Source organism: Orycteropus afer, unplaced genomic scaffold, assembly GCF_000298275.1.
Source record: "Orycteropus afer afer isolate SDZICR_OR568_19922 unplaced genomic scaffold, OryAfe1.0 scaffold00338, whole genome shotgun sequence".
NCBI classification, from domain to species: domain Eukaryota; kingdom Metazoa; phylum Chordata; class Mammalia; order Tubulidentata; family Orycteropodidae; genus Orycteropus; species Orycteropus afer.
The window spans coordinates 1,985,626-2,011,792 of NW_006921925.1; the positions used below are offsets into that span (position 1 = coordinate 1,985,626).

General features: G+C 40.3%; 1 protein-coding gene across 1 annotated transcript in view; it reads left to right on the top strand.

Annotated features, from left to right (window-relative positions):
- Positions 1-26,167, top strand: part of PROSER1 (proline and serine rich 1) — a 56,983-nt gene that overhangs the window by 27,218 nt on the left and 3,598 nt on the right. Inside the window, exons 6-10 of the mRNA XM_007952446.2 lie at positions 1,555-1,665; positions 3,629-3,712; positions 9,450-9,528; positions 10,270-10,365; positions 23,094-23,138. Of these exons, the coding sequence (XP_007950637.1) occupies positions 1,555-1,665; positions 3,629-3,712; positions 9,450-9,528; positions 10,270-10,365; positions 23,094-23,138 (415 nt within the window). The remainder of the gene's footprint in view (positions 1-1,554; positions 1,666-3,628; positions 3,713-9,449; positions 9,529-10,269; positions 10,366-23,093; positions 23,139-26,167) is intronic.

Sequence of the window (26,167 nt, forward strand, 5' to 3'; positions counted from 1 at the left end):
TGAGCAGCATCACAATAAACGAAGAGAAGATTGAGGTTGTTAAAGAATTCACATTGCTTGGTTCTACAATCGATGCCAATGGAAGCAGCAGTCAGGACATTAGACGATGTGTAGCACTGGGAAGGTCAACCGCAAAGCAACTGTTTCAAGTGCTGAGGAGCAAGGATATCTCCTTGAGGACTATGGTGCGCCTGACACAAGCCATGATATTTCCGATCGCCTCGTATGCATGTGAGAGCTGGACAATGAATAAGGAAGATTGAAGAAGAGTTGATGCTTTTGAGTTGTGGTGCTGGCGAAGAATGCTGAAAGTACCATGGACTTTTAAAAGAGCTAACAGATCTGTCCTGGAGGAAGTGCAACTGAAATGCACCTTGGAAGTGAGACTGGCCAGACTTCGTCTCACCTATTTTGGTCATCTTGTCAGAAGGGACCAATCCCTGGAGAAAGATGTCATGCTTGGTAGGGTGGAGGGTCGACGAAAGAAGGGAGGCCTTCAACGAGGTGGATTGACACGGTGGCTGAGATGAAGGGCTCAAGAATAGCAGGAATCATGGAGCTGGCGCGGGATCAGGCACTGTTTCATTCTGCTGTGCATGGGGTCGCTGTGAGTCGGAAATGACTTGACAGCACCGAACAACAACAACATGTGTAAAAAATGAATTTATAAAGTCAGTAAGGTTGGGCAATCGACTTCTGTAGTGATACCGCCTAGGAAAGCCAGGGATGAGTCTCTATGAGTTGGGTCCGACTCGACAGCACATGACAACATCAGCAACATAACTATTAAAAATATATGTATAACACATGTATAGCCATGTGTGTGTGTGTATATATATATATATAAACAACTTAATATTCCTATAACACAATATGGATTTATCAGGATATATGTTGCATAATATTGGTTGCTTTATTCATTTAGTAAGTGTTGATCATGAACTTAGTATGTGTTATGTACCTGTTTTAGAAACTGGAATGTAACAATAAACAAGCTAAAACTTAAATCCCTTCCCTGAGTATATCTTATAAGTATATTACATTGTGTCTAGCACTGTGTTCAACAAATAACTCTTGCTTTTTCAACAGCACAACTCTTTGGACAATGTCCTATGTTGTTTGTGTTTTTCCTACTAAGTGGTGAACTCCTTTAGAATAGAGCCTATCTCCTTCATCTCTATGCTCTCCTTGTTTTACCTATAGCATGAACATAGTGTTTATAGAATTGGATTATATTGTTTCTTAATGATAGATAATACAGGTTAAATAAATGACCTTTTCTGCACATAGTTTACAAAATCCATTGTGAAGATGTCTTGTGTAAGAGTCGATTAGTTGCAAAATTAACATTATGTGACCATTTTGATAATACCATTTAAATAAAGTAATTTTACTTATTAATTTTGGTTATGTTACAGCAGTAAGTGCTGATTCAATGTGATACTTTTCTTTAATTCATGTTTCTTGACTAAGCTTCTCAATACCCCTACTACTTGAGTTTCTCAGTTTGTTTGATTTTTTTTTTTTAAACCACCCTCTCTTGTTACATTACAGGCTTTCAAGGGAGGCTGCAAAGCTCCTCATGCTATGATATCTTCTTGTGGAACGATTCCAGGAAATCCATATCCCAAAGGAAGACCTAGTCGCATAAATGGAATTTTCCCAGTAAGAATACTTTTATGGCTATATATGAAACTTGTCATGGCTAAGGATTAAATTTTTACCATAGTTTTGATATTTTAACATTGCCAGTTGATGATGCTGTCACAAAAGAAAGGAATTTCATCATGTCAGTAGTTTAATTCATACATTGATCACATACTAAAAGTTCTTATTTAAACTACATTTAAATATTTGTGTGAAATCTAAACTAAACAAGCCAAACAGAGAATACTGTTTTTGTTTTATTTTGCTTTGTTTTTCAAGCATTTTTAGAAGCACTGATTTATATTTAGTAAAGCAGAATTTCTCAAATGTTCAGTATTCCTGAGACACTTTCACAGTTAAGTACTTTTGGGAAACTCTGCATATAATGTTCCAGTCTCAGAGAATCACATTGCATAATACAGACATTGAAAAGTCCTGTCCATGGGAGAGAAACTTGATTTTATATCACCTAGTGTTTCTCAGAGGAGCTCTGGTGGCATAGTGTCTAAGGCATTTGGCAGCTAACCAGAAGGCTGGAGATTCAAATCCACCAGCCACTCCCCAGAAGGAAGATTGGGCAGTTTACTTCCATAGTGATACCGCCTTGGAAATTCAAGGAGGGGTTGCTGTGAGTTGGATCTGTCTTAATGGCAGTGAGTTTGGTTTTGGTTTGATAAGTGTTCCTCAAACTTCTTTGTAAATAACTTTTCCAAAGAATGGTAAATTTCTATTGCTGTGTATCAGATAACCCCAGCATTTAGTAGATTAAGCAATAAACTTTTACCTACCTTATACAGTTTCTATAGGAGCTCTGGTAGTATAGTGCTCAAGGCACTTGACTGCTAACCAGAAGGCTGGTGGTTCAAACCCACCAGCCGTTCCTTGGAAGGAAGGTTGGGTGATCTACTTCCGTAGTGATAACTGCCTTGGAAACCCAAGGAGAGGTCGCTATAAGTTGGGTCCTACTCCACGGCACATAACAACAACAACAACAATACAGTTTCTATGGGCCAGCAATCTGGAAATGGCTTAGTTGGGTGGTACTGGCTCAGGCTTTCTTATGAGGTTGCAGTCATCTGCAGGTTTGATTAGGACTCAGAATGTACTTAGGAGGTGACTCACTTATATCCTGGTAAATTAGGCCTGATTATTGGCAGAAGCCTTTGTTCTTGCCAAAGGACTTTCCATAGGGCTGCTTGAGTGTCTTCATAACATGGCAGCTATCTTCCTCCAGGCAAATGATTCAAGAGAGAACAATTGGCAGCTTCACTGTCTCTTGTGACATGGTCTTTGAAGTCAAACACCATTTCTGCAGTTTCTGTGTTACAAAAGTCAGCCCTGTGCATTGTGGGAGGGGACTACCAAAGGGCACATAGGAGGCAAGGGTCATTGGGGCCATCTGGGAAAATGGCTTCCATACTAGCATTTACCATTGAGGGACACACAGTAGCAGTGTATCAGCTCACTCTGATCTGTTAATTACAGCAGTCTTGGATGAGTTATTTGTCCTTGTACAATAAAAGTAATCACACTTAATGGTTATAGAGAACACCATTTTTTTTAACCTATTTTCAGCTATATTACAGATATACTCCTCTTGATTCTTTAAACAACATGTACAGTGCAATTGAAAGTTATTTTTGGTTGTTTCTTTTTGTAGATAAAAAAAAAAAAAATAGAGCATACTTTATGCTCCCCTTCTACTATCACCTTTGATGATTGTATGTTTACTTTGGAGTAACTCTGTGTTACAAAGGTTTGGTACCACATAAGAGTTGAGGAGCCTGATAGGATTATACTGCTAGCTAGGGCAGAATTAGATCTAGAATCCAAGTCTCTAAACTCCTACCAAGTTAAGTCCTTTCCTTCAATATAACATAATGGTTTTATTTTTGTGTACTTGGCTTTGGTTTTGGCTTTTATTTACTTATTTATTTATTTATTTTTGCTTTGAATTACCTATTTTTTTTAATTCAAACAGGGAACCCCTTTGAAAAAAGATGGTGAAGAATGTTCCAATGAAGGCAAAGGAATAGCAGCACGGATTCTTGGACCATCCAAACCAGTATGTTTAGAAAATGAATGATTAAACGGTTCTTTTTTTTTTTTTTTTAATGCATTTTATTGAAATAACATTTATGTACAGTGAAATGCACAAAACTAAAGTGACATGGGTGAGTGCATTTTTTTTTTTTCTTTTTGCAGTGTTCCCTCCTCCCCTCCCACCCATGGCAACCAACAAAGAAAGTTTCCCTCCACATATGAACCTTTCCTTGACCCTCCACAACAATGAACTAATACTATATTTGTCCTTCTGTGATTGACTTACTTCACTCAGCATAATGTCCTCCAAGTTCATCCATATTACGTGGTGTTTTGCGGACTCTATGTTATTCTTTAGTGCTGCATAGCATTCCTTTTGGGAGCTCTGGTAGCATAGTGCCTAAAGCACTTGACTGCTAACCAGAAGGCTGGTGGTTCAAATCCACCAGTCACTCTTCAGAAGATGGGGCAATCTACTTCTGTAGTGATACTGCCAGGGAAACCCAAGGAGGGGTCACTATGAGTCGGATCCGACTCAATGGCACATACCAACAACAACAACAACAGCATTCCATTATGTGTATGTACCATAGTTTGGTTATCTACTCTTCCGCTGATGGGCATGTAGGTTGTTTCCATCTTTTTGCTATCGTGAATAGTGCTGAGATGAACGTGAGTGTGCATGTATCTGTTCCTGTCCTGGCTCTTACCTCTCTAGGATATATACCTAGTAATGGGATTGCTGGGTCAAATGGTATCTCCAATTCCAGCTTTCTAAGGAATCACCATATTGCTTTCCACAGTGGTTGTATCACTTCACAGTCCCACAGCAGTGTGTGAGAGTCCTAATCTCTCCACATCCTCACCAGCATTTGTTATTTTCTGTCTCACTGAACCTTGCCATCATTGCTGGGGTGAGATGGTATCTCATTGTTTTGATTTGCAACTCCAATGGGCAATGATTGTGAGCATTTCTTCATGTATTAGCTGGCCACCTGAATATCCTCCTTGGTGAAGTGTCTATTCATGTCTTCTACCCATTTTTCAATTGGATTATTAATTCCTTGGGTGTTGAGACGTTGGAGTTTTCTATAAATCTTAGAGAAAAGTCCCTTGCCATTTATGTAATTATCAGCAAATATGAATTTGTGGCTGTCATTTTTGTTATGTGTTTTCTCGTGGTATCGATTGCTTTGTTCCATATAATTTTCTATTCTGAGCTCATTTTGTTTATGAATCATGTTATCACTTCTTTCATTGCTGTTGTTTTAGTATTTGCTGAATATTTGTGCTGGTCCTCTTTGATGTTGTTGTGAAGGATTATCATTTTTTTTTTGAGGTTATCCTATGATTTATAGTTTTCTTCCCAAGTTTAGAACAGTCCTTTCTGTCTTGTAGTAGTCCTGACATCCCTACCATCTAGAAGTTCTGTGATGACACAGTTTTCTCCCTCTTTTTGGTTTGTAGTTGTCCTCATTTGTCAATTGATGTCTCTGGTTCCCTGTTTACAGTCTTGTAGGATTATTTACTTTGGATACTTCCATAGCTGGGTTGGTTTCTGGGTTATATCATGTGTGTTAACGGTCAATTGTTATTGGCTGTTGTTGCTGGTCTAGTTTTAACAAATTCCTTTAATTTCTGCTTATCTGGAAATGTCCTTATTTCACCATCATATTTGAGGGACAGTTTTGCTGGGTACATAATTCTTGGTTGGAAATTTTTTTCTTTCAGGATTTTATATATACCATCCCATTGTATTCTAACCTGCATGGCTTCTGCCAAGAAATCCAAGCTTAGTCTTATTGGTTGCCCCTGGTAGATAACTTTTCATTTTTCCTGTGCTTGCTCTCATGATTCTTTCTTTTTCTTTGGTTTTGGTGAATTTGATGATGATATGTCTTGGTGATTTTCTTTTGGTGTCTATCCTCTTTGGGTGTCGTTGGACTTCCTGAATGGATATATTCTCATCTTTCATCATACCAGGAAAATTCTCTTCCAACAAATCTTCGACAGTTTTCTCTGTGGTTTTATCTGTCTCTTCCTGTTCTGGAATTTGGATTACATATACGTTATTTCTTTTGATGGTATCTCACATGAACCTTAAGCTTTCTTCATTTTGTTTTGATCTGTTTTCTGATTTATCCCTTTCCAAAGAAGTGTTCAGATACTTGCCTTCAATCTCACTAATTCTGTCTTCCATTGATTCAATTCTTCTCCTTTGCCCATTCAATGTCTTATCTATTTCTGAAAATTTAATATTAATCTCCTGGATTTGTGTGTGTAGATTTTGTATCAATTCTAATTTTTCATTTATTTTGTCATTGTTTCTTAAATTGTCTTTTGAAATTGTTCTAGGGTTTTCTCTTTTCCTCAGTTTTGTCAGTGTTTTCCTTGGTTTGTCTCTCAATTTGTTGAAGATACCTAAATATAATTCTTATCAGGGAGTTCCAATGCTGCATCTTCCTCAGGGATGTGTTTGGGTCTGTATCCTGTTCCCTTGTTTCTCCTGCTTTATCTTGCTTCTTTGTGTGAACTGTGATGCTCTGTTGTCTCCGAGGCATTGTGACATTTTTGTGTTTATGTTTAATTGGTGATTTTATGTTGGAGTGACTTGCCCATGATTTTTGTTTTCTTTGTTTTGTTTGTATGTCATGTATGCAAGCAGGGTACTGTGCTGTGCTTCTCTATTCACTAGTTGACAGCACTTACACACTCACCACCTGTCTCCTTTCCTGTTGTCAGCCTCTTGTATGTCCCTGCCGACTTTGGCAAACATAGCCTATTCTTAGATCCCTGGAATCCGAATGAGAATGCTATCACTTTAAAATCAAAATGGTTGCCACCTGTAAAGATTCAAAATGGCTGTACCCTCGGTCACTTTAAACATCCAAAATGGCTGCTGCTTGTAAAAATTCAAAATGGTTGTGCCCTTGGTCACTTTAAATATCTAAAATGGCCCCCACTTATAAACACTCAAAATGGCTGTAGCCTCAGTCACTTTTAATATCCAAAATGGCTGCTGCATGTAAACAATCAAAATGGCTGCACCCTCCAGACAACGGGAAGTACCTTCCCGTTGTATCCTTCCTTGCTGTTTCCCTTCCTAGTCATAGGCCACCAGTGTAGTCAATCCCTGCAGCCCTTGGTGACCAGGGCTGATCTTTAGGTCAATTCTCAGGTCCCATCACCACTTGGAAATATTCAGGCTGTTGGTCCTGCCAGAGTAGCTGACAGTCTGCAGCTCCGACCATCTCTGTACTCAGTGTTTTCGTTCAGGTTTTTCCACTAGTTGGTGCCTAATAACTTTTGTGTGTTGTTGTTGTTGTTCTTATATGCCATCAAGTCGGACCGGACTCATAGCAACCCCTCCTTGGGTTTTTGAGGCAATATCACTACAGAAGTAGATTACTCCATCTTCCTTCTGAGGAGTGGTTGGTGGGTTTGAAACAACAGCCTTCTGGTTAGCAGTCAGCTGCCATAGGCACTATGCTACCAGAGCTCCTTCACTTCTGTATAGTTCCTTTCAAAGCTCAGGGCTTCAGGATTGTCTTCTGTATCTCTGTCAATTGGTTTTTCTTTTCTTTATTGAAGAGGGTCTGTGTTGCTTATCTCCCTATTCCTTCTTCTTACCGGAAGTCTCTCTGATTAAACAGTTCTTAACTCCTACTTACAGTATTCTATCTATTCAAAGCTTAAACTTAGTTTTTGTGTTGAGAAGTTCTAAGTTCAAATCTAGGAGAGTAAGAGTGAATGGTCTAAGGAAATACAGTATGTTTGGTCAATAGTATTACGGACTATTTTGAGGTTAAATATTTCATTTTAAAGTGAGACGAGTTATTTATTTATTTATGTTTCTCCAGCCACATTCAACTGTGCAGTTGCAGATACAGAGTGTGGAAAGTTTGCTTTAACTAAGTTTATAATTTGAGCATATTAGTGTTAGCGAAACAAGAATAGAGCTAAGGGGTTGAGAGTATGTTCCAAGGAGTGATTATAATGACTGACTGGAATATAAACTGGATAGAAGAGGACAGACATTCTTGTGGGTTGAAGGATTGTTGGAGTTGAAGTACCAGAGGGCAGCACACAGCCACCTTGGGTTCTTGACTATCCACATGAGAAGAATGCCTGTGGCAAATCAGTCACAGACTTCATAGTCCTTGCATTAGGCTTGTGCTTCAGATAGGGCCAATATTTTGAGAGCTAGAAAGAATCTGTGTTCCCCACTACCAGTGGAGCCCTCCCATCGCCCTAGTGGTCCTCTCCCTGTCAGTAGTTAAAGTGCAGCATTTGGTTTATATTTAGATATCAGATTCTATAAAGACCAGTTATTTGAATGCCCTTTTAATTTTATAAGTTCCATCAGCTATAAAATAAAGTATTTTATGTATATTTCAAAAGGCAAAAAGACTAAGATAATTGTATCTCTAAGTCCATTTGAGGGGCAATGGTAGTTCAATGGTAGAATTCTTGCCTTCTGTGAAGGAGACCTGGGTTCCACTCCTGCGCAGTGCACCTCAAGCATAGTCACCACCATCTGTCCATGGAGGCTTGTATGGTGTTATGATGCTGAACAGGTTTCAGTGGAATTTCCATACAAAAACAAGGAAGAAAGGCTTAATAATTTACTTCCAAAAATCATCCATTAAAAACACTATAGATCATACCAGTCTGATCCCTCTGTGCATAGGGTCACCACGAGTCAGTGGCCGACTTCACAGCAGCTAACAACAATACTGTAATTCTATTCTACATTCTGTAAGTTTGCCAAATGCTAAATAGATATTTTTCTTTTTCTTTTAAAAAGTGGAAAGAGGATGGGAATGACAGGATATATTCCTAATGAGTTTAGGAGGATATTTTCGTTGGGTAACCAAGATCCAGAAGTCTAGTAGATGTCTTGTGTTACATAGAAGAGATAGGCATTCGTGCATTAACACAGCCTGGGTCATAGAAGAAGTTGCTGAGAATAAGGCCTGACCCTTCATTGGGAATGATACTGAAATAAAAAATAAACCCTGCCACAGCTGTCTTTGACAGAGTCTATCTTTGGAATTTAATAGGGATCACATTTATTAAAGCAAAGAACTTCCTCTCATTTGTGCCAGGGTTAGTCCAGTAAGATTTAATGTGCTAGGCTATTTTTAGCCTACGGTTGTTAGTTACCATCAAGTTGGCTCCAACTCATAGTGACCCTGTATACAATAGAACAAAACATTGCCCAGTCCAGTATATCAGACACTGTTTCACTGCTATTCATAAGGTTTTCAGTGGCCAGTTTTTTCAGAAGTGGATAGCCTTGTCTTTCCTAGTCTGTCTTAGTCTGGAAGCTCTGCTGAAACCTGTCCACCATGGGTGACCCTGCTGGTATTTGAAATACTAGTAGCATGGCTTCTGGCATCATGTTGTTGTTGTTATTTGCCATTGAGTTGGACCTGACTCATAGCTACCCCTCCTTGGGTTTCTGAGGTGGTATCACTACGGAAGTAGATTGCCCAACCTTCCTTCTGAGGAGTGGTTAGTGAGTTTGAACCTCCAGCCTTCTGGTTAGCAATCCAATGCTTTAGGCACAGCGCTACCAAAGCTCCTTCTAGCATCATAGCCATGTGCAAGCCACCATGGTATGACAAACTGATAGATGAGTGGTAGTTTTAGCCTATTAGGACTAAGTATTTTGAAGGGCAAGTTTTATGTTTTGTTTTGCCAGGAGACAGCTTACTTGATTTTCTTCTAACTGAAATACTTTCCCCTTCATCTAGCCTCCTTCAACGTACAATCCACATAAACCTGTTCCTTATCCAATACCTCCATGCCGGCCACATGCAACTATTGCACCAAGTAAGGAGTTCCTTTCTCTTTTTTTTTCCTTCTCTTTTTTGCTGTTTCTATTTGTTAAATTGAAAGGAAATGCTGGTGTAAGTTCTAGAAGAATCTGGAGCACTTATAAAGTGTGCTATGATGAGTTTAATTTTGCTCACAGTCAGCTACTAGTCTCCTGTTAGCAATAGTGCAGCAGACAGAATTTGTTTAGGACTTTTGATTAACTAAGTATAATTTTTTTGTTGTTGTGATAAATGTTTAGGTAACATTTGCCATTATAAATTGTTTTTCATGATCATTATTAGTTTTCACTTTGTTAAATTAATTGGAAACCATGTTGAATTCCTTTTTGATAGTTGGTATTCTGATCAGAGGCATCATTAATACATTTAACTTAGAAAAGTCAAGTATACGTGCTTGACGGGAAAGACAAATGATGTAAGTATGGTTGGGGCTGCCTGCCATGTAGTTCAGTGAATTTACACCTGGAGTGACATGTGATCAGAAATACAAATCTCCAGTTTTCCCACTTGGTCTCAGTTTCACATGATTTCCATGGAGTAGTGTCAGGGGGACTTTTAAGGGTAGTTTTTATATGTGACTATCACCTAAACTTCAGCCCAAAACCTCCATGTAAAATGCAGCTCTACCATGGAACAATTTTGAAAATAAATTAGATAGCTGCATTAATACAGGTGGAACTCCTGGCCACAAAATAATACTAACCTGTATTCTTTTTCTACTATATTTTTATTTTAGGTGCTTATAACAATGCAGGTCTGGTACCATTAGCCAGTGTCATAGCTCCAGGTGTCCCTCCTCCACCGCCATACACTCCTAATCCAGTGGGAACAGGTAAAGTCATGTTATTATAGGGTATTAGCAGTTAAGTAAGGAGCTCTTGTGGCATAGTTGCCTAAGGCATTTGACTGCTAACCAGAAGATTGATGGCTGAAATCCATCAGCCACTCCACAGAAGGAAGACTGGGCAATCTACTTTTGTAAAGCTTTACCTCCTCAGAAACCCAAAGGGGGTCACTATGAGTTGGAATCCCTCGATGGCAGTGAGTTTGTTTTTTATGGTTTGAGCAGTAACTAGCTCATCATACAGATGTGCAGTTGGAGTGGAGAATTGTTTGAGGTGGTGGATCCTATTGGAGGGAGCATGAGCTCCAGAGGCTTTTGGGACTGAGTGTGAGTCATGGGTAACATAGGGCAGTGTATGTATCTGGATGGACTGCTGTTTCCCCTCTTGTAACACAGGGTAACATTCACTTTACTAGTATGGTTCAATAGCATATTCAATGAATATTTGATGAACTACTATGTGCTATATCCTGGGGATGTAAAAGTGAACAAAACCTACTTCCTGTTTGCAAGGAGTTTATAGTCTATTGAGAAATACACAAAAGAGAAAAGCATTTCAATATATTTTGTTTCACTTATTGTAAGTCACACATTTTTCTTAGTTTAATTTCTGAGATACAGATGGGTTCACAACAGATGGCACTTTGCATTTTGTGAGATAAGATGAAATGATCAATGATGTGATATGGTTCACGTACTGTGGGAACTCGTGTTGGGCCTTCAAATCAGGTGCACTAAGATAAATGTGACCACTAAAGTATATTGACTCAATAACACAGTTGCCATTTTAATTAATTAAGTTGAGGGAAAAAACAAGTAAGAATAGACTGGTAATGAAAACACAAATATCAAAGGTTTGGAGCTAGAAGGTGATATGTCTTATTCTGGGTTTTTGGATGATTAATCTAGAATTGGCCTTGGGTAGATTATGAAATGAAAAATTGGAACAAGGGGAACAATTATTGCTGCATTCATTCATGTAAAAGGCTCTATCCAGATGAGCTGTGTGGTCCAGTATAGACCACTGCTAACTGAAAGGTCAGCACTTTGAACCCACCAGCAGCTCCTCAAAAGAAAAGACCTGGCAATCTGCTCCACTCAAGATTGTTGTTAGGTGCCATCAAGTGGGTTCTGACTCAAAGCGACCAGCCACTCTGGGAAAATAACCTCTCTGTTCCCATAAAGATCTCAGCTGAGGAAAACATGAGGCAGGTCTCCTCTGATGTATGGCAAGGTAACAATGCAGAGTCTATCAGCAGTCTAAAGGTCTCCTAGTGGTGCAGTAGTTAAGCACTCCAAAAACAAAACAAAATACAGTCCAGTCCTGCATCATCCTCATAATATTTGCTATGTTTAAGCCAGTTGTTGCAGTCACTATGTCAGTCCATCTTGTTAAGTGTCTTCCTCTTTTACACTGACTCTACTTTACAAAGCATGATGTCCTTCTCTAAGGACTGGTCCCTCCTGATCACATGTCCAAAGAAGTGACAGCCCAAAACCCCTATGTAAAATGCAGCTCTGCCATGGAAGTTTTGGGATCCTTTTATCTAAGGAGCATTCTGGCCAGAGTTCTTCGAAGACAGATTTGTTCCTTCTGCAGTCCCTATGGGACAGTGCAACTCTGTTCTGTAGAGAAACTATGGAATCAACTGGCAGCACATAAAAATAATAATAACAACATCAGTGATCTGGCATTCAAGTGATCTGAGGCACTTGTTAAAAATATTCTGAGTTCCTCACTCCTGGAGAGTCTGATTCAGTGGAATAGAGGTGGTACCTTGTATCTATTTTCTAACAAACACTTGAGGTGATTCTTTAGCAAGTTTAGCAAATACTAAACTAAGTATACAAAATACGCCAAAAGGATCAGAGTATCAGCTTTTTCTCAAGGCTTTATATTAACTCCAGATTCAACAGTGCCAGGCGCTTTCTACTTCCAGATCTTTATAGAGAATTTTTTTTGACAATAGGGCAAGTGCCTATGTGGCTCAGCAAAGGAACTATAGGAGAGAAACAGGGATTGATGAATGAATGAATGTGTAGGGCCTTGAGGGATGGTACCAAAGGATATCACATGCAGATTGGAAGGGTAAGAACCTGTGATGGGTTGGGTGGGACACCTAACCTGGCAAAGATTGAGGAGGGGGGCTGGAATCTATATCCTAAGCTTTTGCTGCTGGTTGATGCAATTGTCTCCTCATTCACTTTTTAATGACGTAAAGGCTCTGCTAGACTGGCCTTGGGCCACATGTTTGAACACAAACAAGTTGTAGAGATAAGAACCATGTCTAATGAATAATAAATACTCTTTGACAAACCATGGACAAAAAGAATTGATTTATGAATGTCACTATTTGGACAAATTATTCCTGCCATGTGGAAGGATTTGCAGGAAGATGGTATGAGGAGCTAAAACTCCCCAGTCCTTCCCAGTTCAGTCTTTTTCTGTGGGTCCATTGGGAACAGGAAGTTTAAATATTTTTCCATATATTGCTAAACTGTTTTCTGAAAAGGGTACGCCAGTTTATACTGCCAGTGAAAGTGTACAAGTACAGTTTCTTCATGCCTTTTCAGAATGGAAGATCATCAGTCTTTTAACCTTTGTCAATCTGGTATGCTAACTTAGCTTACATTTTCACATGTGCCTTTTCCAAAAGTTTAATTTAGATCAGTTACTATTTATTTGACATTTCAGACTTTTGTGGCTTATTTAGTTGACCAGTCCCTACCCTAAACAGAATAATTGTTGTTGTTGTTATGTGCCGTCGAGTCGGACCCGACTCATAGAGACCCCTCCTTGGGTTTCCGAGGCAGTATCACTATGGAAGTAGATATCTTGCCCCATCTTCCTTCTGAGAAGTGGCTGGTGGGTTTGAACTGCCAGTCTTCTGGTTAGCAGTCAAGTGCCTTAGCCACTATGCTACCAGAGCTCCCAAAACAGTATAAAAATAATTGTATATATTGAAGTTTAGCATTTTATCCACTTTCCATTTGTTTTTGTTTATGTGGAGGCTAAGCTAGAACTTAATTTTTTCCTGGCCTTTCCAGAAACTCTGAGTTACTTAACATTTAGTAAAGTCTTGTTTCTCTTTAATGGAGCTCTGAAGCCACAAAGGTCAGCAGTTTGAACATCATCTCCTGTGCAGAAGAAATATGCAGTAGTCAGCTTCCATAAAGATTTACAGCCCTGGAAACCCTATTGAGTAGTTCTGCTCTGCCCTGTAGGGTTGCTGTGAGTTGGGATCGACTCCAGGCGGTTGGTTGGTTGGTAGTTTTTTTTTTATTTATTTTTCCTCTTTAACCAGAGTGTATTCAGCTACTCTTTTTGCAGCTGAGTACTATGACTGACGAGAATTGCAAAACATTAGGTACCTTTTGCCATTAGAGTTTTACCTTTTTGAATAGCAAATAGAGCCTATGAAACAAAAGCTGGGACTGGGTTTATTTGTTTTAATTGAGGTTTTCACATCCCTAGCTAGTCAAGATAATCTGTCTTGTAAAATCCTTACTCCATCTGGAATTTATATACATACAGAGAGTGAAATAAAGGGTCATCTTAATTTCTTTTCCAGATAGTAGTCAGTTGTGCCTGCATCATTTTTTAACCAATCCATTTTCCCCACTGATTTGAAACACCACATTTATCTTAAGTTTTCATACATACACATGTGAATCCAATTCTGGACTCATGCTGCTCTAATCTATTTGTTTTATGTTATAATGATACCATGCTGATTTGATTAGCAGTTGTATAGTATGTTCTGTTATTTCATAAGGCAATCCCTTCCCTGTTTGTTTTACATTTTTCTTATTATTCTTAGTATGCATTTTTCTATATTCACTTCAAGATTATTTTATGTAATTAAAAAGAACATTTGATTTTATACAGAGTTATATATTTGGGAGAATTGGCATTTTTATGACATTGAGTCTTACCATCTAGTGATATATGTCTTTCTAGCATGTTAAATGGTATTACTTTGTTCCTCAGGGCTTATTTTATGTCTTTCAAAAAGATTTTGTAGTTTTCGTATACCTTCTGTTACTTAAATTTATCATTAATTAGGGATTTTAGGGCTTTTTTGTTAAGTTATAAATGGAATATTTCATTTCTTGATGTTTATTACTAAAATAGAGCAAAATATTTTCATTTTCATTATTTTATCTGGTCATTTATCAAATTCCTATTCTTTTTTTTCTTAAATTGAAAGTGTAAAATAATATTATCTAAGGTTTACTATAAAAGTATTTGTAGGCCCTATCTGGCATTAAAGGAGCTCTGGTGGCACAGTGTGTAAGGCATTTGACTGCTAACCAGAAATTGGCGGTTCAAACCCACCACTACTCCACAGAAGGAAGACCAGGCAATTTACTTCTGTAAAGATTTACCACCTTGGAAAACCAATGGGGATCGCTGTGAGTCGGGATCGATTTGATGGCAGTGTGTTTTGTTGTTTGTTTGTTTTGTTTTTTAATCTCACATTATATGATCCTAACTCTTTGTTTTCATTCCATAGAAAGTATTTTACTTGTACCTTTATTTTCAATTTTTGTTGTTGTTATTTTTTAGAGTTTATTAGTTTATGTAGTAGGTTTGTTGATTTATAAATTACGTATGGCTGAAATTCAATTTTTAAACCAGTCAAGAGACTTTTAATAAGAATCAGCTGCAATTGCAAGAATTACACATTTGTTCTTAGTCCTTCCACTTTACTTTTATGTTCATTATTCCTTTATCTTAGTTTTTTCCTTTTCCTTACTTTTACATAATTGGATTACTCTTACTGCCCCTCCTTTTTCCTAATAGCTCTGTTGTTTCTCCCACTCAAACTTAGAAAATTTTATCTTTAATTTTGCTAGTGATTACCTTCACATTTTTAATGACTATCATTATATAAAAACTAAAAACTAGACCTCTACCATTTTACTTCGAACCTCCCTCTCCTTTTTCGTTAATTTATGGATTTTGTTGAAATGCTATACATCTTCACTTGTAATGTTTAGCAACTTTCTGAATTCATGGCTCATAAAATAATGAAATATTATTCTTCTGATCTCTGATTTCTTGCCCTGATATGCTTGTTCTAGTTTCCTTTTGATAGAAAAATGTCTTCAAGTAGTCTTATCAGGAAGAAGACACATGTGGGATTGTGGATGAGAAACCTAATACAGTTATTTTTTTTCCTCTTTATTACAAACTTGTTTTCTTTTGGGATGCTTACAAAGAAAATACTCTTTTTTATCTTTAGATTTCAGAAATGTCTTTATTTTTATATCTAAAGGTTTTCACTTTCTCTACTTACTTTCTTGCAATATTTGTGTATGTATGTGTTTAACTTTAATTATATATTTTCATTGTAGGTTCTTTTTCTTTCTTTCCTTGAATCTCCATTGATAGACACCATCTGTTCTAGTTGCTTACTTGTTGTTCATTTGTCAGGCTACTCAGTCCGTTAAATGAACCATTGCATGGGCTTGGAAATTTGCCTAAGTGCTGTAAGACTGAAGAAGGAGGCAGCCTGTATGACCATGAGACCAGAAGAACTAGATGGTGCCTGGCTGCCACTGTCAATCACTTGGAAAGGGATCAGTGCAGGAGATCCTGGATAGAGTGGGAGAACAATGTGAAACAAAACTTAAAATCATAGAAAAAAAAAAGACCAGGTTTACTAGTCTGACAGAGCCTGGTGAGACCCCTGAGACTATGGCCCCTCATTACCCTTCAGGTCTGGAATTGAACTTACTCCTGTGGTTTCCAGCCAAACAATAGACAGGCATATAGGGTGAACATTTATATCAGGTAGATATATTCTTTAAAGTGATCACTTGTGGGAGAACAGAAGGGCAGTATTTGCACAGGGAGATAGCTCAGGGGGCAGGAATGCACCACGAAAAAGGACACAGGGAAGAGGTACTATAGGGAGAAAGTGGGAAGGAAGCTGTTACATTATGGGGAATTGCAGTGAATATCATGAAACAAAATGTATATGAAATACTGTATGGAAAATGAATTTGCTGTGTAAACTTTTCACCTGAATCACAATAAAAATTTAAAAATAAACTCAAGAAGGAGGCTGGCAACTCCATTGGTGATGGTAAAGGAGTTTATTAAGGGTTTACTGACCAAGGCTGATCCCTACGCTACAGCAGTGTTGACTCAAGTCTGTACCTCCAGAAGGAGGCAGTGGTTTTGTGGCTCTGGCAAACAAAGGTGGCATGGTGCCAGGGCTCCAGATCTCCAAGGCCACACTAGCAAGTATTACATAAAAGTGACTTAGCAAGCAGAACTAAGCTATCAGCAAACAAGAATGTAGCCATATTCAGCCTTGTAAAAGCCTGGTCCTTTATGGTACACCCCTCAAGGCCAACTCTTACAATCTGGCATGCCTCTTTCTTACAAGGTCATGAGAGCCCCAAAAGGAGGCATGACAACTAGGTAGGTAGGGATAGGCAGCATTGTTGCAGCTAGAGGCACAGACCATAGCAGCAATGTAGGCAAACACAGCAAAATAACACTGTACCCAGGAAAAGACAAATACCCAGTAAAAAAACTTTGCCACGTAGAAGGGAAGGAGGAAAACCAAGTGACTATAGAAGACTAGCCATCAGGTGTGTCCTCTGTCTGTTTCTTGAGGTAGCCTAACAAATCATTAATGTTCTGGTGGTAGTCTGGTGCACAGATACAACATTCAGTCTTCACTACAGCACATATGCTGCCTTGAGTGGCTGTCAGAATGTCCAGAGCCTTTTGCTTCTGGAGGACTACCTTCCTTAACTGAGTGGTTTAGTAGTTAATAGCCACAAGTTTTCCCTGCTGTCATTCAGGACTTGTTTAGTAAAATTGGACAGAGCTTCAGTTTGTCCTGTGATCTCCACAGAGCCAAGGGAGGGAACAAGAACAATCAAATGGTGATCATACCAACAGAAAACACTGTGCTTGGTCCACCTCCCTTAACCCCTTTAAAGACTAATCTTACTGCTATTTTATTATAAACCAAGGCAAACAAAGTTTACTTCCTCTCAAGCCTTCTGCAACTTACTACACACCCTCAAGTTTAACTATTACTATCTTTCGCATTCTGGTACAACTAGACATACTTAAGACAAAACTACTCTCTTTTCCCCTCTTAACAAAACATATTATCATCAGTTCTTTTATCTCCCACTTAGTCACAGAGGCTCAAACATCCCCTAGTATGTCTTCTACAGTTGCCCAGTTGGTTTGGGCTAAAAGTTTCATGCTCCAAGGCATGCCTTCAGCACTTGAGAAGGGGAGCTGTCTGGAGACCCAGGTTTTTGTAGTGGATTTTGGCAAAGCTATGAGGCCACTCTAGTAAGACACTGACAGCCCTGAAAGGAAGAAAGCAGAGTAATAGCACATACTTAGTCACCAAGACAGGTGTTTAGTAGGTACCAAGAGGAGTAGAGTAAATCTTTCCCTTTTATTAGGACCATGCTAATAGCTTCCCCTTTGATGGTGAAAACAGCAGCTGCCTTAGGCATTTTCCACAGCTGAGTGTGCCATATGTGCTGTCCTGGGAAGGTTATCTAATGGTTTGTGAGTAATGTCACCCCTTTGGCTGTATGCCAGAAAATGAGACCCACTTCTATCCTTTGTCCTATAGCTGTAGTCCCATCCTAGGTGAAGTGTGACTGTTGAGGCAGGATGGTGGGTTCTTATACCTCCAAATGGACAGAGTAATCAATCCACCTTGGTAGGGTAACCCACCAAACCAAAAACCCCCTGCCATTAAGTTTATTCTGACTCATAGCAACCCTATAGGACAGAGTAGAAGTGCCCTAAGGGTTTCCAAAGCTGTAAATTGTCATGGAAGAGGACTGCCTCATCTTTTTCCCATGGAGCAGCTGGTGGGTTTGAACTGCCAACCTTTTGGTTAACAGCCAAGTGCTTTAACCCATGCCATCATGAGAAGTACCAATAGATGGTTCTACTCCCCGGCGCCAGGTTCTTAGGTGTTCAGAGGACCATACTGCTTTGTTCTGGCAACAGCCTAGGCAGATAGCTTCCAGAGCCAGTGATGTCACTTGTATGGTGGTTAGAGGCTCTAAGTCTAGCATATGGGGATAAAGGCTCTGGGGGAATCCAAACTTGCCAACCTCAAAGCACTATGGTCCACTCTGTCAGAGAAGCTTTGCCTGATAATCTACCTGCCAGTCCATTGCTGGCTATATTCCCTTATGTATATATTCAGGATTGTGGGACAGATGCCTTGGGCACTGGCGTTAGCACATGGAACAATTTTATACAGCAGCCACTAGATCACTTTACTGCTATGCCTGCCTCTCCAGTTATTTTTTAACCAACACTAGCACTGTGGTGTCCACTTTTCTAGTGAGTACAGTGGGCAGCGTCCCCTTCTGGATGTACCATTCTTTCTTGTGGTATAGCATCTGCTTCTTGGTTCTCTGGCAGGAAAAGAGGTAAATGGACAGCTACGTGAAAAACAGGTCAGCATCCAGGTTTGGAGGCAGTCTTGGAAGTCCTACTACAGTGCTCTCCCCCACAGTATTTTGTCCATTATCTTTTGCTGCACCTTAGGCTCTTGGCTGATTCACATAGTTAACCCACAGGCTACCACCCAGCTGTCTGTACCAAGGGTTAAGAGCCAGGGTTTGTGGGCGATGACCATGCACACAGCCTTTAACTCAATTCATTGATTGCTTTACATTGAGCCGTTTTCAGACCAGATCATATCAGTAGAATGTCCACAGTGGTGACATGCCTCTTCTAAAGCTATCCGTGTACCAGGCAGTTGCTGGTCATGGGCCTTCCTCTGTCCTGGCAGAGAATGGAGGTGGCTCTGGTGGCACACTAGCCTGTCCTGGGAGTCGTCTTGATCTGTCACTGAGCCAAGTACAGCTTATACATCTTGAAACAATAGACTGGCAGAAAGGGTACTATGCTGCTACAAATATGCATGCCATTTGGTCATAACTCTCTGGGTGATAGCTGATGACATCTTGGAAAACAGCCCATTGATTAATGGGCAAACTTGTGCAAAAGATTACAGCTCCCTCCCCTGTTAGCAGTTCCACTTGGTGGAGAGCATCACAGGCTGCCAACAATTGTTTTTCTATGGGACTATACCAATTCCCTGCCCTCCTCCACAGTTGGGACCAAAACCCTAGGGAGACTGAGTTCCATCCTGATCTAGCCCCAAAGCCCAGCCAAAGCTGTCCTTGATGCTGGTTACGTCTTATCTGAAGGGCATGTCTTCCCAGGTAGTGCCCAGTGCTTTCACTTGCATAGCCAACACTTTTGCTTTCTCAAAAGCTTGCTGCTGTTCTTTGCCCCAGTCCCAAGAAGCACTTTCTACCAGTTGATAGAGTAGTTTCAAGTACTTGGCCAAGCTGACTGTGTTGTTGTTGTTATGTGCTGTCGAGTCGGACCCGACTCATAACAACCCCTCCTTGGGTTTCCGAGGCTGTATCACTTCGGAAGTAGATTGCCCAACCTTTCTTCCGAGGAGTGGCTGGTGGGTTTGAACCGCCAGCCCTCTGGTTAGCAGCCAAGTGCCTTAGGCACTACGCTGTCAGAGCTCCCAAGTGGAGTAAGGTTGGGCAATCTACTTCCGGAGTAATACTGCCTTGGCAACCCAAGGAGGGGTCCGCTATGAGTCAGGTCTGACTCGACGGCACATAACAACACCACCTAAAAGACTGACAAAGGCCTGCACTTCTTTTGCTCTTCTTGGTGTGAGATAAGCTTGGTCCCGTGTTGTCCCAGCCCCACTCTTGTTCTCAGGACGAGAGGGCAGTGAGAAAGAGCATGGTGAGAGAGAAAGAGGTGAGATAGTGCTGGGAGGAGGCATCTGGACCAGGTCCCCACACACCTGGTATGTGGGAATGACTCTTGTTTTAGAGAATATACAGAGCTTACCCAAGGTGACCCCTAGGAATTTTACCAACATTCCCGGCTCGTGTATGTTTTGGAAATTCACAGCCCATCCTCTCCCCTGTATGTGAGTGATTAGAACATCTAGACGATCCTGTAACAGAGAAACATCTTCAACATTTACCATAATGTCAATGTAGTGAAAGCAATGGACGCTAGTAGGAAAAGAAAACAAATCAGGTCCATAGGAACCATACTGTGGCAGATGGTAGGTAGGGTGTGCAAATACCCCTGGGGTGGTACTAAGAATATCTGTCGTTGTCCCTACCAGGTGAAGGCAGACTGATCCTGAGCAGGCAGGGCTAGAGGAATGCTAAGGAATGCACCTAACACAGCACATATGCCCAGCTCTCAACTCAGGGTTTCTAGCAGGAAGTTACGTTTCAGGATGCTCTCACTGCTTTTACATGCAGTTGGAATTTTCCCACAGAAAGTCCACTCCCAGAATGTCAGTTGTGGGGGTGGGGGGCAGAGGATGAGGGTTTAGGGATGGCCTTGAAAGTACTCAAGGTTTCTGCAAATAAGGGTACTTTCTGATCAACTAGAACTAGTACTCATGGCTGGTTTGTCTCTGACCAATGTGTGGTGACATCACAAGGCTCTGACCTGTTGGTGATCCCTTCCCCCACAATCCCACAGGCGAGGAACACTTTCTGGAGGGTGGTCAGTAGGACACAGAGTTGGTATTGTTGACCAAAATCAGCCCCTCCCCCTTTTTCCCACAGCTCACACACCATGTTATCCCTCTCAGTTTCACCTAGGCCCATGGCTCTGAGCTGCTAGCTGCTTGTAGGTGCTGCCAGAGGATAGGGCCATCTGTAAGAGCCTTGCTTTTACTTTTGCAGCAAAGAATTTACTGTCTCACCCCACTATGGTTGGAGTTAAATTCTGATTACTGACTTTGGCTACACACACTGACATGGTGCTACTCCAGGAGCAAGAGGGAAGTGGGGAAGGGGTGAGAAGGGAAAACTGAAAGGGACAGGCAAGAGGCTTTCCCACATACCAGGCATGTGGGGGCCTGGTCCAGATGCCTCCTCTCATCCTGAGCACAAGTGGGGCTGGGACAATACAGGGCCAAGTGGGACTCCAGCTTTATGGAGAAGAGGTGGCGGCAGTGGCTGGGCTCTCTTACTGATGCTCCACACTCAAGCTCTCACTGTTTGATTGCCCCAAACTGCTTTCTCCTCCACTTCCATTTGCAAACCTAGCTGTTCACCCTGTTCAAGGAGGTGGCTGTTCAGAACGTCAGTTGTGGCTCCACACATGATTGTCACCCATGCCTTTCTAATAGTAGCTTCTGCAGTGCTCTTACACACACCTGTGTGCTAACTGGATGTTGGTGGCTAACCATACCGCCCAGAGTAGTGACCCCTGTTCTGGCTACCACCCCTCCCTTAGCCCCTTTTCTATCCTTATAAAGATACATACTTTCCCACAACGTGCTGTGCCACTTGGCATTTTCAGGATATCCCGATAATTACACAGAACTCTGCACGAACGTGAAGAGTTTCCTGGTAGATGCATAAAGGCCTGACCTCCCCACATGGAAGTCACCAGCCCTCAGGCTTCCTCCTCCAGCAAATGGGTTGCCCTTCCCAAATGGAGGTCACTAACCTCCAGAATTACCCCCAGAGGCTGCCTTTCCCTTATCAGCCATGTTTCCAGTCACCTGGCTGACTCATCAGTTGTGTGGGCATGGACTAGTAACTTGAAAGTTGCCTGAGGTACCATGAGGTGGAAGAAGGAGGCTAGCAACGTGGGTTGGATGGTAAAGGAGTTTATCAAGGGTTTACTGACCAAGGCTTGTACTTGGGTGGCAGCAGGGTTGACTTAAGTCTCTGCTCCCTAGAGGGAGGCAGGGGTTTTATGGCTCTGGGGAACACAGGTGGAATGGTAGTAGGGCCCTGGACCTCCAAGGCCACCCTAGCAAGTGTTATATAAGAGTGAATTAGCAAGTGAAAGTGAGCTAAAGCAAGTGAAGTTGTAGCCATACTCTGCCTCACAGAATCCTGTTTCCCTACAGCCGTGATCTTTCTTCACTTACCACACGCAATTTGTCCATTCCCTTTGTCTTTATGCCTTTTACTATGTTGGGTTCTTTAGCAGTAACTTTCCTCCCATGGTGCCAATGGCTGATTGGCTGGATAGCCAGGTCTTTCTGGTGAAGGTGGTGGGAGGGAGTGTGCTCTAGGTTGTTAGTCTCTGATCTCACAGACTTCAAGTCAGCCTCGACTAAGGTACCTCCTCATAGCTCCTGACATAGGACCTTTTCCAGAGCTGAGTACAGCAAGTGGGCAGATGCAGATTTCTTTCTGTTTGCTTGGGTGATCCTCTTGGCTTCAGACAGCAGTGCATTTGGCAGTGAGTCAGCAGCCATCTCCAACTTCTGTAACCTCCAGCTGTTGTAGACAGTGTGCCCAGAAGTGGCTCCTCTGCACTCCAGCTGTACGCCAGGTTTTCTTCTGGTTGGTACACTCAGGCCATCAGCTCTCCAGAAAGTGTTTTAAAAGGTATCTGTGAAATAACAATGTTTATTTAAAACTTGACAAGTTAAGGGAAGGCAAGGCAGCAGCATGACTAGTTGCTCAAAAGCCTATCCTAATCTCCATGGAGTTACATTTATGATTTTTGTATATTTTCTTTTCATTTTCCGTATGCATACATTTTTTTTCCTAGCATAGTGTACGAACATATTTATATCCTCAATTTTTCTTTTTGACCCTCATCTCTGATATTATAGTAGTGGATAATTTGGCTAAAGCTTAAAATCAACTTTTATTTATTTAATTTTATATAGAAAATGAAGACCTTTCCAATCAGTCAAAACCTACACAGAATCAGAGTAAGTACCACATTTGATCCAGAGATACTAATACCTGTTGTGGCTGTCTGTTCTCTTACTCACTTTGAGTTGAGAATATTTGAAATCTTTATGTTTTGAGAAAAGTTCCTGGTTAAAAAATCCATAGGTAATTAGTACCTGATAAAATTAGTTTAATAGTGATACATTTTATACAAACAACATGAAATGTACATATTAACTGTATTTAAAATTAACCATACAAATTTGTACCCTATTTGTATTCTTGCAGTGTAATCTGAATACTTTGTGGCATTAAATCTACCTTCGCTTTGCATTATATAATACTGGAAGCCTCATTTCTTTTCACATACATTTTGATGAACACACAGGATAATAAGAACCCCTGCACCAAAGCAGAATATGGAAATGATAAAGATGGAATATAGCCTATATGGCACCTCCAGATGGCAGCAACATCATACCATTTCATTCTTTCCTTGTTGAAGATTCAGGAATGAGATGCCTTCTGGTATGAGATGAAAACTGGAATCAGTTCTTGTGTAGCAGAGTAGCACATGAATACTGAGCTTATAGTCAGGAATCTCAGTGGAAAACTCTATTCTCTGAGAACAGTGCCTAAGCGGTGTTTTTTAACTGGTGGTTTCTGAAGAAGGTAGCAGAGTGGAGTAGGAAGAATACTGAATGAGATATCAGAACACCTACTTTCTTATTGTGGCTATTGCACCACCTAGCTTGGTGACCTTGGGCAGGTCATTTAACTACAAAAATAAAAAAACTAAGGGTACTATTTGGTCTGGAAACATTAGTCTTTATATTCTGCTACATTGTTGTTGTTGTTGTTGTTGTTGTTTGCCATCGAGTGGGCCCTGACTCATAGCGACCCCTCCTTGGGTTTCCGAGGCAGTATCACTACAGAAGTAGGATTGCCCAACCTTCCTTCCGAGGAGTGGCTGGTGGGTTTGAACCACCAGCCTTCTGGTGAGCAGTCAAGTGCCTTAGGCAGTATGCTACCAGAGCTCCCTCTGCTACATTAATGGATCTATATTTGAAGGGAATAATCACAGTAAGTGTCTAAGTACCATTGGTAGTATTGGCATACTTTGGTCTCTGAACTAAGGTTTAAGAACATGGGTCTGACAGACCTGGTTCAAATCTTGCCTTTACCACGTACTAGCTGCATGATATTTTAACAAGTTTCTTTGCCACTTCAAGTGTCAGATTGCAGGTCTAAAAAACCAGAAGATGTTGTTACCTATCTCAGAGGGTTATTGTGAGGACTAACGAAATGATATATATAAAATACTTAGCACAGGGTCTCTTAGATAGTGTTTTATGGTTAATAGCCAAATTAAATAGCAGGAAAGTGATGTTGATCATGGTGTGTGGTTGGAACTTTGCATTATGATTAATAGTACCTGGGTTTTGCTATGTTTTATTAAAGATTTCCAATAGAGGCTGCTATAAAGAAGATTCTGGGGATAGCTTGGTTTTACCTTGATCTTTCATTAAGTATGTGATCTTTGACATGTAGTTAAATAAGATAGTGAATGCTCAAATGTTTTCCAACCAGTGTTGATAAACCATTTTTTGGTGCATTTTTCTATAAACACAAAACTAAGTATATATTCTTTATGTTTATACCTTTTATAAAGATCCATAGTGGCACAATGGTAATGCTCTCGGCTGCTAACCAAAGGATTGGCAAACCCACCCAGTGGCTCTGTGGGAGAAACACCTGGTGATCTTGCATAAAGATTATAGCCGAGAAAACCCAATGGGGCAGTTCTACCCTGTCACTGAGGTTGCTGTAAGTCAAAAATCAACTTGACAGTACCTAACAACAACAGCAATAGTACTTATAAAACTATAAAATAGATAAAAATAAAAGTTCAAATCCCTGTCCATACATATACCACTTTAAATTGATAGCTGATGTTACAACATGAATATGGTACAGTTTTCAGGCTCTTTGGAGTTTGAAGTTCATATATTTACATACTGCTGTGTGTCAATTCTCCTACCCTGTTTCTCTTCTAAAACATCTGCAAACTTTCTTCAGCTCATTATGGCACATTTTGGCCTTCACTGAGTACAAATAAATCATTTATATGTTGTTTACCTCTGTTCTTTCCTATTGTCTCTTTTCTACCCATGGTTAACATAGTGCATCACTTCACTGGCCATGTCAGTTTCCTTCGGTTATTTGAGTCTTAATTATGCAAAGATTAAAAAACAAACCATAAGTCTTAGTCCATGAAACTATCTTTCAGTTGATTATCATTGCAAAAGAAACATTCTCTATGTTGCTGTGGTGGATGTGAGTATAGCATGGATGATGGTTGTCGTCATGGCGTGAGATGCCTAAGTCGTGGTTTTCATTGGGCACCAATCAAATCATCAAAAGCAAATTCAGTGAATTCATGGGAGAAAATCTACATCATTCAAAAAATGCTTACATTAGTTATTTGTAGAAATTATCAAAATAAAAACACAAAATAACAATATTGTAAACTCTAAAAGTCTTGAGAATCAGTTGTTGGATGGGTTTGGGAACTTTAGTTTGAGGTAATCATGGTATATCCAGTGCAGCAAACGCTTATTGAATACACTAGTGTTGTGCACTATGCTGTCTGTGAAGGTGAATTAGCCACAGTTTCTGACCCAAAAAAAGCTTCCAGGACAACCAAAACCAAGCCAAACCCACTGCCATCGAATCAGTTCCTATTGACAGCTACCCTTTAGGACAGAGTAGTACTGCCTACAGGGTTTCCAAGGTTGTAAATCTTTACAGAAGCAGACTGCCACATCTTTCTCCTGCAGAACAGCTGGTGAGTTCAAACCTCCGACCTTTTGATTAGCAGCTGAATGCAAACCAGGTAAAAATTGGGAGTAGCTGTAGAATGGTCAGAATGAGCAAATGCATGAAGGGAAATTCTCTGTATTTTAAAAAGTGGAATATATGAAAGGAGCATTTACTTACTAGCTTCTTAAGGCTTCTTTACTGGGAATTGGGTAGCTGTTCTGAGCAAGGTCTAGAAGAGAGCCAT